The sequence below is a fragment of the Nicotiana sylvestris genome, chromosome 11, assembly GCF_000393655.2.
Source record: "Nicotiana sylvestris chromosome 11, ASM39365v2, whole genome shotgun sequence".
Classification (NCBI taxonomy): domain Eukaryota; kingdom Viridiplantae; phylum Streptophyta; class Magnoliopsida; order Solanales; family Solanaceae; genus Nicotiana; species Nicotiana sylvestris.
Window position 1 is genome coordinate 109,262,346 of NC_091067.1, and position 14,216 is coordinate 109,276,561.

A 14,216-nucleotide genomic window follows, 5' to 3' on the forward strand; every position below is an offset into this window, starting at 1 on the left:
CATACCACAATACTTCAATCCGAAATTTGGAGGTTCAACTAGGCCAGATTTCGCAATCTTTGAATACTCGCCCTAAGGGGATCTACCTAGTGATACGATAGTAAACTCGAAGGGTGGGAACAACACCGGGCATGCAATGGCGGTGATTACTAGAAGCGGTCGAGGTGGTGATGTGAATACCTCCAAGCAAAAGGAAATTGTGAGTGATGATGTCCCTATAGTTGATGAGCAAGTGAGTGAAGAGAATTTGAAAGTAGAAGTGAGAATTAATATTCATGATAATGAGGTGGAGACTCAAAATGATGTGAACCCGTCTAGGGAACACGTAATAGACATACCGAAAATGGTAGTGCCCAAGGTTACCGATCCCTTGCCAAGGCCTCCTCTACCTTACCCTCAAAGGCTTGTGAAGCAAAAGAATGAAAACCAATTTAAGAAGTTTATTAAGATGATGAAAAGCCTGTCAATCAATGTTCATTTGGTGGAAGCTCTTGAGCAAATGCCGAGTTATGCCAAGTTCATGAAAGACTTGGTGACAAAAAAGAGATAAATGGATTGTGAGACCATCAAAATGACTCATCAAGTAAGTGAAATTGTGCACTTGATGGATCCAAAGCTTGAAGATCCCGACACTTTCACCATTCCATGTACCATTAGGAGTGCAGATTTTGCAAAGGCATTGTGTGATTTGGGAGCAAGTATCAATTTGATGCCTTACTCTGTATTCAAAACTTTGGGTATTGGTCAACTGAGAGCTACTGTAATGAGTTTGAAAATGGCGGATAGAACAATGAAGAGGCCAATTGGTATTATTGATGATGTTCTTGTTTGGGTGGACAAGTTTATTTTGCCTGCTGACTTTGTCATTCTGGACTGTGAGGTTCATTATGAGGTGCAGATTATATTGGGAAGGCCTTTCCTTACAAATAGGAAGGCATTGGTTGATGTGGAATCAGGGGAGCTCACCTTCCGGGTGGGTGATGAAAGCGTGGTCTTTCATGTGTGCAAATCAATGAAGCAACTGAATAGTATTGAAGTGTGCTCTTTTGTGGATCTTGTCACGGAGGTGATAGTTGATGATACTAGTGCCATGATCAATGTGGAGGATCCTCTAGAAGCGGTATTGTTGAACCTTGATGTAAATGTGAATGAAGGTCGGTGGAGTGTGGCAATGCTTTACATGGGATGGGCTCTTACACTTATGAGCCTCTAAAGCTCTCTTTAGATCTTGAGAACAGAAAGACCCCACCAACAAAGCCCTTACTTGAGGAACCTCCTATTTTGAGTTGAAGCCTTTGCCTTCACATATCAGGTATGAATTCTTAGGCCCTAGTTAAACTTTACATGTTATTCTTTAGTCTTGTCTTACTAACATGCAAGTAAATGTAACACTGGAGGTGCTCCAAAGAAGAAAGAAGGCAATTAGATGGACTCTAGATGATATTCGGGGAATAAGCCCCGCCTTTTACATGCACAAGATTATACTTGAAGATGATACCAAGTCCACCGTGGAACATCAAAGGAGGTTGAACGAGGCTATTCAAGATGTTGTCAAAAAGGAGGTGATCAAGTGGTTAGATGTAGGGTTTGTGTACCCCATCTCGGATAGTTCTTGGACTTCGTCGGTGCAATGTGTACCGAAGAAGGGTGGTATGACTATGGTTACCAATGAGCAAAATGAGTTGATTCCCACCAGGACTGTCACCAGATGGAGGGTGTGCATGGACTCCGCAAGCTGAATAAAGTGATCCGCAAAGATCACTTTTCATTTCCTTTTCTTGACCAGATGTTAGATAGACTTGCTCGGCATGCCTTCTACTATTTTTTGGATGGGTACTCAAGTTACAACCAGATTTTGATTGATGCGGAAGATCAGGAGAAAACAACTTTCACGTGTTCGTATGACACCTTTGCATTTTCTAGGATGTCTTTTGGTTTGTGTAATGCACCGGCTACCTTTCAGCGGTGTTTGATGGCTATATTTACCGACATGGGGGAGGACTTATTGGAAGTGTTCATGGATGATTTTAGTGTTGTGGGTGATTCCTTTGATGAGTGTTTGAAGAATCTTGACAAGGTATTGGCCTAGTGTGAAGAGACAAATCTTGTGCTTAATTGGGAAAAATGTCACTTTATGGCCGATAAGGGCATTGTCCTCGGCCATAAGATCTCAAAGCACGGTATAGAGGTGGACAAGGCTAAAATTAAAGTGATATCAAAGCTTCTTCCTCCTACCTCAATCAAGGGGGTTAGGAGTTTTCTTGGGCATGTGGTTTACTATCGAAGATTCATCAAAGACTTTTCTAAGGTAGTGAATCCTTTGTGCAAATTATTAGAAAAGGATGCCAAGTTCATGTTTAATGAGGAATGTATGAAAGCTTTTGAACTTCTCAAGTGCAAATTGACAAACACTCCCATTATTAGCGCACCCGATTGGAGCTTACCTTTTGACCCATTGTATTATGCAAGAAAAATAATGAATGATGCTCAAGTAAATTACACAATGACGGAAAAAGAGTTGCTAGCAATTATGTTTGCAATGGAGAAGTTTAGGTCTTATCTCATGGGGTCCAAGGTGATAGTTCATGCTGACCATGCAGCACAACGCTACTTGATGACAAAGAAGGATTCTAAGGCTCGGTTGATGAGATGGGTTCTTTTGTTTCAAGAATTTGACCTTGAGATTGTTGAGCATAAAGCGAGTGAAAACCAAGTGGTGGACCACTTGTCCCGCTTGGAGGAGGAGGGGAGGCTCCGTGATGGCCTCAAAATTAATGATTCATTCCCTGATGAGCAACTCCTCTCTGTATCTGTGAATAGCATGCCTTGGTTTGTGGATGTTGCCAACTTTCTTGTGACCAGTATTGTTCCGTGTGAGCTCTTTTATAACTAAAAGAAGAGGCTTAAATGGGATAGCTTGGATGACTAGTAGGATGAGCCTTACTTGTTTAAAATCTGTAATGATGGTGTGATCTAGAGATGTGTTCCGGAAGAGGAGTAAATGAGTACTCTAGATGCTTGTCATTCCTCTCCCTATGGTGGTCATCATGGTAGGGCGAGGACAGTTTCAAAGGTGCTTAGCTGTGGTTACATTGTACAAGGATGCGGGTGAGATTGTGAAGAGATGTGATGAGTTTCAGAGAGCATGTGGAATTTCAAAGAAGGATAAAATGCCTATTACTACTATTTTTGAGGTTGACATATTTGATGTGTGGGGCATTGACTTCATGGGACCCTTCGTGAGGTCATACGGAAACACATACATTCTAGTGGCCATTGATTATGTTCCCAAATGGGTTGAGGCTGTGGCTTTACCCAACAATGAGGCACAGATTGTGGTGTCATTTCTCAAGAAGAATATCTTTACTAGGTTTGGCACTCCTAGAGCAATCATCAGTGATAGGGGTTCTCGTTTCTGTAATAAGGCATTTGACACTTTGATTACAAAGTACGGTGTCAATCACAAGGTTTCAACCCCTTACCATCCTCAGGCTAGTGGGTAAGTTGAGGTCTCCAACAAAGAGATCAAGAGAATATTGTCAAAAACGGTTAATGCAAATAAGACTGACTGGTCAAAGAAACTGGATGATGCTTTGTGGGCTTACAGGACTGCTTACAAGACTTCGATTGGTATGTCTCCATACTAGTTGGTGTTTGGGAAAGCTTTCCATCTTTCGTTCAAGTTAGATCACAAGGCCATGTGGGCTTTGAGGAAGTTAAATCTTGAATGGGATGTTGCAGCAAATCTTCGGGTAGAGCAACTCAATAAGCTTGATGAGTTCTAGTTTCATGCCTATTCCAGCACGTCCTTGTATAAGCACAATTTGAAGTACTTACATGACAAGTATGCCCGTAGTAAGGAGTTCAAAGAAGGTAACTTGGTTCTCTTATTCAACTCCCGGTTACGACTATTTCTGGGAAAGCTCACGTCAAAATGGAGTGGACCTTTTGAGGTAGTGCTTATGACTCTGTTTGTTGCTCTTGATTTGAAAAGCAAAAATGGTGAAACCTTCGAAGTTAATGAGCATAGAGTGAAGCACTATCTTGGAAAGTTTGATGATAGCCACGTGGTGGAAATGATCCATCTCAAGTGATTGATGGTAACTTGCGTCATGCCGCAATGTTAAATCAGGCTCTTCTTGGGAGGCAACCCATGTGTTTTTCTTTCTTTTGATTTTCTTCTTAGTGTAGGATTTGTTTTTGAACTAACTGATCGTGAGATGTGTGTAAGAATTTTTGATGTAGTGGAGGACCAAACTGGAAAAATTTGGCACCCTCTGAAGTTGGACCAGTGACAGCGCTCCATTTTTCGTGGTCAGCGGTAGCCTTATCATAGAGGCGGAAATTGGTGGCGGATGCAGGATTGAAAATCCCAAAATGAGACTTCTCTGAAGTTTCAACCGCATCCGTATTGCTTTTATTGCGATCAGCGGTGCCTTACCGCGGCCGCGATCCATTTTTTGCTCTTCATGGTTATTTCAATCATGAAGCCCTTCTGTTTTTCACAAGCATGGACCGTGGTGATTTACCACGGCCACGCTAGGTAAGATTGTGTGGGTCCCAGGTTATTGTCTATAAATAGAACCTCAGGGAGCCTTTTACCCTTTTCGATCTTTTTACTCGTAAAGCAAAATTTTCATTGTTCACGTTAGCCCTAAGCTGCACAAACACAATCAAAGCTCATTTTTCACCATCCTTCTCACATCTGGTAATTTCACTCATACCTTAATCTTTAATTTTCTACTTGTTTTTTCATTTAATTGATAGTTTTTGCTTCTTCCTTCTCTTGTTCTTGTAGTTTTAACTTAAGGCTCCTTAATGTTAATTAGGTTAGGCTTAAAATAGTTAGGAGTTATTAATGAATACCTAGTGGGGTATAAAATGTAGAGGAGATTGATTAATGCATGAAAATCTGAAACCCTAGGTTTACTAAGCCCGATTTTAACTTCCGCGGCCGCGGTTGATTTTTCACGGATAGTGCTCATAAGTTTGACCTGAGTTGGAAGTCCTGATAATCGCGGTCAGCGGTGTCAAACTTCGCTGACGACGATGCTTCTCCGCGGCCATGATACTTTTCTAGCGGTCTGTGGTGCTCAAGTTTAGAGAGGTATAAAAAAGGGTCCGCGACCGCGGTTGATTTTTCGCGAACAGAGGTGCAATCATCGTGGCTGCACTCAAATTATCGCGCTCAACAGTGCAATAGAATCAGAGGTTGGGTAGTCTGATCCTCACACCTCCGTGGCCGTGATACATTTTCCGCGAAAAGTGGTGATCATTCCGTGACCGCTCATCATTTTTCGTGGTCTGCAATTTTGTTCATGCACTATAAACTGTTCTTCTACTTTTCTGCACTTCTTCTTCTAGCATTAGTACTAATAATTCTCCACTGATTATGTTTGCAGACAATGGTTAAATCTAAAGGCGGTAGTGCGAAGCAAAAAGGGAAAGCAGAGTCCTCTAGGGGTAAGAGACAAAAACAAATTAAGTTGACCCCAGCAATTCGGAAATCAATTGGGGAAATGAGGAAGAACATCAGTGCTGCAAATAGAGTTGCTTACCACTCAGAGGGGAGTGAGTATGTGGCCTCCTGGGAGGCATCAGAGACTGACTCAGTTCCAACATATGTACCATACTTCCCGAAGAGACTTAGGCTGAGAGATGAGCCCACACCCCTAGCCTCTCCCACTTCTCCTGCTTCTTCTGAGTTGTCTGATGGCTCAGCGGAGAGTGGTGAGTCCTCAACTTCAGCCTCACCTACAGCTTTGTCACCGGCATAGGACCCCATAGATTAGATGCTGAGGTGCCGGATGACGGGAGAGGGAGTACCACCCAGACCGGAGGTGTAGAAAGGATAAGAAACCTAGAGGTTTGGCAACAGAGATTTGTCAGTGAGCTGGCATACCATAAATTCAGGGAATGGTGGCCTCAGAAGTCCCTAATTCATGAGCGTCAATTCATAGAGTGGGATCTTCTGCCTCATAACCCCAATGTGAAGCAGCACATCAATGAAAGAGTGGGATGGGAGTACTTCACTAGCAAGGTGCCAGAGGCTAATGAGCACCTAGTAAAGGAATTCTACGCCAATGCCTCCCACATCAAAAAGGACACAAAAGTGACTAAGGTGCGGAACCTGAAAATCAAGTTTGAAGGGAAAACGATCAATGAATACGTACGCTTCAATTATGAAGGTGAGACATTGTACTTATAGAAGGTGGTGATGGATGAGGCATCCCGTCCGTGGTTGGCATCACTTCTGGCTCTCCCGAATACCACTCTAGCATGGTTAACGGTAGGGGTTCCTATCTTGGGGAACACCCTTAACTTTGAAACAAAGGGTTAGAAGACCTTTGTATGCAACAAACTAGACCCCACTACTCACGACAACACCTTGTCGGTCTCCCAGGCGATTATAGTGGTGGCTATTATGGCGAGGTTCCCGATCAATGTCGGGAACATCATGTCTAAGGTGATCACCAGAGTCATCAACGAGGGTGATAGATCCTACCCCTTCCCAAACTTCCTCACCATGTACTTGGAGGATCAGGAGGTGGAGAAAAGAAATTTTGATGTCATGGTAAAGCCCAAAATGTCCTTTTCATGGTACAACCTTAAGGTTCCAGGCAACCCCAAATCCAAGGGATCCAAGGGCAAAGCTACTACTTCTACTGGATAGTATGAAGATCCAGTAGTGGTAGTCACTACTTCACAGCCTCCTACTACCATACCGGATCTTGCCTCAGTACCATCTACTTCCATGTCGTCCTCAGTGCCATCTTCCTCAGCCTACTCGTTGACTGCTCATAGGTTGAACCAAACACTCTCCAGCATCAACAACTGGATGCAAGCAGCAACTTCTAAGCTGTATGTGCTATCTAGTTCAGTGGCAGCCCAGTCGGTGCCCGCACAGCCCCAGCTACTAGCTTCGGTGGAGGAGTCTCTTAAGGAGCTTCTGGACAAACAGAAGACGCTCCTAGAGAACCAAAATATTATCATGGATGCTCTTGCAAATCAAGGAAAAACAATTAAGGAGCTGGGCAATCAGACAAAGAAACTGAAAAAGACTCGGGCCTCAAAGGAGTCGGTGAAGCAATTTAGGGGAGAGGTGGAGAAGGTGAAGGCAGCAGACCACTTACCATTGGATCTACTATTATTGGACCAGCTTCCAGCAGCTCAGACAGAGCAGGTCTAGGAGCAGGAGTCTGAGAGAGAGCCCAAGAGGAGGAGAGTGGTGCCCATGGTCGATGATGTAGAGATTCAGCTGGAGGACCCTGAGGGAGGTGCCTCAGGCCAGCCATAGGACCCCGAGCCAGGTGATCCAGGGACCCAGCCATAGGACCCCATGAATCCACAGGACCCGATGCAGACAGAGGACCCATAGGGAGTTTCCTTTACTCTCTACCCTTCTTTTTTATCTTATTTTTGGTTAATTAGCATTAAGGACAATGCTAGTCTTCATTTGAGGGGGTGGTCCTACTTTGATTATTTGGTAGTTGGTTTGTAATGATCATACTATTTTTTTTCTTTATGCTTATTTTTCACTTTTGGTATGTATATAATTTTACAATTACTTTTCACTTTTCCTTATTTTTCAATCTTGGTCTGTATATAAAGTTACTCTATTATGCATATATCCATTCCCTCTTATGTATATTCGTCTAAATACCCTATTGTACATATTTAGTTTACTTTCCACAATTTACTTTATAATTTCTTTTGCAATTTTCCTTAATAGTACAGCTTCTTATTTCATTTAGTAGCTTCTTTTTTTCGGTTCGTAGCTTCTTATTTTAAAAATTTTTGTAATCAATAAACCTTTGGTTTTTTTAATACAAAGGTTCTTTCCAAAGGTGGAGTTTGTCTGAACCGGGTGGCTCTTTCCGATGATGGATGGCATGATAACCTTCTTAAGGGTTTGAGTTTGTTTTTCTTTTTGTTTTTGTATAAATAGTAGTTAGTGAGCAATAGTTCCTCAGGTAAAGCTTCACTTGGGCCTAACACATTTACTTTTGACCTTATGGTTAAAACAAATTGGTGTGTATAGAATGGTGATAGTTGTGACCTTGAGACTCTTGTGTTGACTAAACAACCATCGAGTGGTTTCTTGAAACCATTTGTGTTGCTCAAATCTTAGCTAAGGTTGTTGTGGGCCCTGACTCTATTTCTTTAGCAATCCTATAGCTTGTGTGGTGAGGTATTGATTTGTAAGTCCAAGTCCCATGCCAATGACTCTAGAACTTGCCCTGAATGTTTGTCTAGGCAAAATCCTAAGTGTAGCTCGACTTGAGAAGTGATTATAGGCTCTTCTTGATCCTAGTTGAGACTTGAAAACATCTATAGCCCACCAATGATGATATCCCTAGTCAACCCCGTTGATCCATAGCCCTTACTCTTTCAAAAAAACCATGATACAAGCCTTTATCCGTTCTAAAATGATCCTCTCTTTGCACCCGATCTTTCCTTAGCACAAGGCAAAAGCATAAGTTTACGGGGAGAGACGAGGAATGAAAAAGTGATGAAAGACACAATGAAGAAAAAGAAAGGCAAAAAGAAAAAGAAAGAAAAGCCAAAAAAGTCAAAAAGAAAGTGAACAATGTAGAAGAAATGAAGGAATTCAATAAAAGCAAAAGAAAAAAGGCTTGGAAATATTAGAAAGGAGAAAAAGGATTGAAATGAATAAGAAAGAGTGACAGTGTGTCTCTCTAGCCCCTAAGGAAGAAGTAAATGACTCAAAGAGACAAGTAAATGTGTGCCAAAATGAAGCAAATGAAGTGCTTAAGGAAAGATGAAACCTTCTTAGACCAATATATCCTACCCTGAACCAAAAGCCTTCATTACATACCAGCAAAAGCCCTATATGATCTTGAGTTGAGCGAGCTTACATTAGTGGTGACTCATATAAGGGGCAAGCTTATGGTATTTAGAGCAGAACTTGTAACCGTCCCTTGAGAGAGATGAGTGTGTTTTCCACAATCCTCATTCCGAGTGACACAATCTAAAAGTTAGGTTTGCTTATGGAAAGTTGAGGAGTATGAGTGTGGGTTCCACAATGACCAATGTAATATAAAGAGTTTCCTTGATGAGTTGAGTCAACTCTTGATGCTTTTGTTTCGCACTATAGCCATGGTGCTAAAAAGGTTTATGTATTGTTAATAATGCATATGAGTTGAGGGTAATTGTTAGTCCCAATTGATTCTTGATAAGGTTACTTTAGGACAGCTGAAATTTTCCTTTTTTTTATCTTGAGGAGGGAAGTACTTTGTTTGCTTGAGGACAAGCAAAAGCTTAAGTTTGGGGGAGTTGATAACTAGGGATTCTAGCCTATTTTATGCTCCTTTTTGCTTAGGTTTTGGATTAAAAGTATGTACAAGTATTCCCAAAAGCTAACTTATTGTGCTTGTTTGCAGTGTTTGGTCAAAAAGAGACAAGGAAGTCATAAACAGCTCAAAAAGGAGTGAAACCTGCACAAGTTCAAAAGCTGGGTCAAAAGAGCGCTGACAGCAAAGAAAAAACCGCGGACACGGCGGTCGTGAATTCGCTCTCAACGGTGGCAAGGTTCAGAGAGCTGGAATTTTGGGCTTAACAAGTACCGCTGCCCACGGTGAAATTGCACGACAGGGGTAGTCTTAGCACGGTCGCGGTGCATTTACCGTCCTCATCGGAAGCCAGATTCAGAGAACCAATGTGCCGCGGTAGTCTGAGCGCTGCAACAGTCCATTTTCCACTGTCAGCGGTACCTCCATAGGGGCATTTTTGTCTGAAAAATTTAGCTACATATAAATAGTTCTTTTTCAGATTTTTAAGTCATTTGTTGTCTAGCTGAGCATGTGAACCGTCGTTTTTACCTTTTTGAATAATTTTAGAGCTTGTTTAATAATTAATCTTAGATTCTTATCTTGTAATTACTTTTTATGGCTTCTATTTTATCTCAATCTATGATTTCTTCTTTGATTATGAGTACCTAAACCCATTAGCTAGGGTTATGTCTCAACCCTAGTGTGGGGATTTAATGGGTCTTCTATTTTAGTGCTTAAATGTTTATGGGTGATTGATATTTGGTCTGATTTATACTTTAAATGTTAAATTCAGGTCAATAAGGAATCGGGGTGCATTCAAGTGATTGATAGCCCAATTAAAGGGTTAAACGTAGAGATAGTAATACCAGACTTGAGCCAATTTTGCTTGCATTGTTTGAACACTCAATTGGGCTTGAGAAAGCCAATTAGGGCAAAGTCACTCAAACTACTGAGAGGTATAGAGTGAGTAGTCATGTGCAATGTCTATATCATGATCCCAACTATAACAAATTTTCCCTACATTTTACATTCCATTAGATACCCACCTAGGTGCAAGTCACTTCCCTAATGCCTTTAGACCAATTAAGAAAACCTTGTAAAAATATCATATTTAGCTTATTTTCCTGCATCATTAGTCTTAAAGTAGAATACTGAACAAACAAAGAATGGTTGGAAGTGCAATCAATAACACTTCATATTGCTAGATTAGATAGGAATCCAAATCCAAACATATCTTAGCTCCCTATGGATTCGATCCTGGCCTTTTCGGATAAAAGCTGCATCGACCGCACTTGCTACTCTGTAGTGGTGTAGGGTTGGAACTGATCAGTACCCCTTATGTTCCAAACCACCTAAGACATCAGGTATGATGAGCTTGACCACCTGTGACAGGTGGTTTCAAGTTAGCCATCACATCTAAACTTGTTTGTTGTTGTGGACCTTGTTTCCTAGGTGATAGTATTATTTTAGCATAGGTCATTGGAACCCAATTTATCTTAACTGCAATCTTCCCTTTTTCTAATGGTCTTTGTGGGCCTTCCTCTGATAGCTGCTTGTCCTCCAGATTCTCAGCTTGCTCAGAAGTACACTCTACTTCCTTGCTTGGTTCTTCCACCTATTTTTGACTTTCCTCTAAAGTAGAAGCCATTGTTGCTTCTATATTTTTCCATCTCTGCTTCACTGGTGGTGGTCTCCTTTTCTTGGGTTGTTGATCTTGTTTAACTCCCTCTTTGGGAATTTTTGCACAGTCATGCCCAATTTTAAGACACCTTTCAAAAAACTCTGGCTTCCAATCATTCAACGGCCTGCTCAAATATAGCACTTGAGTCATCCATAACTGGTACTTTGCTTGGTAAGGGCTTGGTAACATTTACTTCAATAAGAATTCTAGAAAAGGAAATTCTTGATTGTTTGGTAGTGCACTCGTCTGCAAACATTGGAATTCCTATGGTGCTTGCAATTTTGCTCAGTGAGTTGCCACTCCAACAGTTCATAGGCATCTTAGGAAACCTCACCCATAAAGGTATTTCTGTCAAGAATTCTGCGCCAAAATCAAACTGTGGAGACCAGTGTTTCATTATCAAATGTTTGTTGTTCACTGTGTATGGACCAACATAAATAATTTCTTTCATATCAACCATGCTATGAAACCTGACTATGTAATAATCTTAATCATGATAGTATAATTTCGGCATAGTCATAGTGTTTCATATCTGATTAATGTATCGCCTCATATAATTGTATCCAAGTTTTTCACCAATCACATACACTATTAAGGCACACTTCCATTTCAAGTTTTCCTTCTCAACTTCTGTTTTTTTCAAGCTTAGCCATTAGGTTTCCTTCTACAATTTCAGGAGTTATGTAGCTCAACGTCATACCATTAGTAGCAAATATGTTACCTGTTAGTACTCCGGTCCAAGTAGACTCCTTACGCACCTCCGGTAATGGAATACTGACTGCTACAGGTAAAGGAGCTTGAGATACAACTTCTTGCTCTTTGCTCTTCAATGGAACAGTAGCGGCTAGAGCAGAGGGGGTGTGACACTACCCCTTAGGTCGACATGCATGGGGATTGGGCTTTGATTTATATTTTTCTGTTGTTGACTAGCTGATCCTGAAGCATCTCCGTGAGGGATCTGTGCGAGACTAACAAATCTACTTGCATCTTCGAAGCTCCAGAAATAGACTCCATAACCATTGCTGATTTCCTTTATATGGCATTTAGCTTTAGAATTTTGCCATCCACCTTCATTTGTTGCTTCTTATGTCTACCTCGAGCCTTCTTTCCAATCATAACTGAGAACGACACATGTTAGCTTAACATACGCCGAGAGGACCGAAGAAAAAGCTCCTAAAAACCACATTTTATTACTTTTCTTGTATTTAAAATCAAATTATAAGATTTCAAGAATTTAAATATGGTAAAATACTTACCTTAAATCCATAATTTATTCTTGGAGGAAGTTTATGGAATAATTAACAATCATTATACTCAATATAATGTACAAGTTGAGCATCGTGCACGTATCCCAAAGCCTTTGTAACCAAAGCACATGCCTAGTATAAGAATATCAATGCATTCACACAAGCGTCTCACTCAAACTCCTATACTTTCTCTCCATGTGTGGTTTAATTTCTCAAATATTAGACAACTAATTAATAGTATATCTATAAACTAAAACAACCGCTCTCTACTCAATTGGTTAAAGTCTCGTGCTGATAACATGAAATCTATCTATATAGAATAAGAGAAGCAAATCAATGAGTTTGATGCCAAGTGTCACGATAAAAATTCAGCAAGTGTCAATTTTAGGACACAATTACTTAGATTAGTTAATAATTAGTTACTATTTTTATTTTAAATTAAAATAATTGAATAGCTATATATTTTTAAGAAAACTATTATAAAAAGAAAATATATATATATATATAAATAAATAACTTCAATGTAAGACTTATAAAATGATAAAGCTAATTTATTTTTTTTTGAGATGAAAAAGTTTTTGCATAATAATTCATATGGTCATGATATAAGGATAAGATCATGTAACTAAAAATAATATAATAGATAAAACTAAAGATAAAAACATAAACAATAATTTTAAGAAATAAATAAAATATATAAAGATATAATTTAGCTTATTATGTAGTAATTTTAATTAAAAGAAATAAAGTTTCATATTAACGGGCAGCGGAATTCAGAGAAAATAATAATTATTACAATTATTAGTAGATTTAAAAGAACTTCTTCGTTTAACCTTTGAACTAATTCAACACTATCCATTTAGAAAATAACACAATAATACACGTATTGATTTGGAATGAATTACAATGGAATAGAAACTACAAAGTAATTAACTCTAAAAGATAGACATTCACCATCAATAAAATACTATCTATAACACCTTTGAAATGCGTATTTCTTAGGTTAATTTTTCAAACTAGTTGAGGCAGAATCCTAACCTTTAGCAGCTGAGCAAGACAAATTTATTTGGGCCAGATAATTAGTTTCGACTGAAGTATACAAATAACTTTCAAGGTGGATGTTCTTGAATTTTTGTTCTCACTTATTTTATGAACAGAACTTTAAGTTTAACAAGTATTGTCCCTTGCTTACTTTATAAACGATACTTTTAACTTTTAACCTTGAAATTTTATTCTTAGCAAAAGCGGGAGCATACCACCCAAAAAGTAACATACTTCCACAATTTTTTTATTAGTTTCTATTTAAAATAGCCTATGACGTTCTCCAAGTTCTAGCAGTTTGGTAAAATACAGAAATGTTGGACTATATGTCGGTATGTCTGGGCCTGTTGGACTGTTTACTTTTGGTGCCCTGTCCCATTCTTTCTTATTCATCGTTAATCATAACTTTCCTTACGAAATCTTAGTTTCTTATGCTCTCTGACAGCAAGCTAATAGTTAAAGTTGTTGAACTTTATTTTCCTATTTGCTTTGGTCAATAAATTTGTCTATACCAAATTGTATACTTCTATACGTATTGCACTGAAGTTTTTCCTTATGAAAGTTAATGATTTATGGGTTACACTTATTAGCGCGATCAGCTTATGTTTATTCGTTTCCTTTACAAATGAATTAAAGGGGAACAATCCAAATTTGTCCATGTTGACAATCCGAAATTGCTATATATTTGCCTCTGTAATGCTTTGAATCCATATATACATTTGCCGTTAGTAAATTGTCTCATATTTTATCTTTGCCATTAACAAAACTTTAGTATGAAATGGGTAGACACCAGGGGCAGACCCACATGGTATCAAACAGGTTAAGTTGAATCCGCCAGGTCAAAAATTTATATTGTGTATATTAGTAAATTATATTAAAAACAAGAGACAAATCATATAAAAGTGATAATTTGAACCCGCTTGGCGCAAGCAGAGTCTCTGGTTAGACCGTAAA

The 14,216-nt window shown here is 39.5% G+C and overlaps 1 protein-coding gene across 1 annotated transcript; it reads left to right on the forward strand.

The window, feature by feature from the left end:
- The first annotated feature begins 550 nt into the window (after window positions 1-550).
- Window positions 551-1,213, forward strand: LOC138881461 (uncharacterized). Its single transcript, XM_070161688.1, has one exon. The coding sequence runs from the start codon at window positions 551-553 to the stop codon at window positions 1,211-1,213; it is 663 nt and encodes a 220-aa protein (XP_070017789.1).
- Window positions 1,214-14,216: the final 13,003 nt, after the last annotated feature.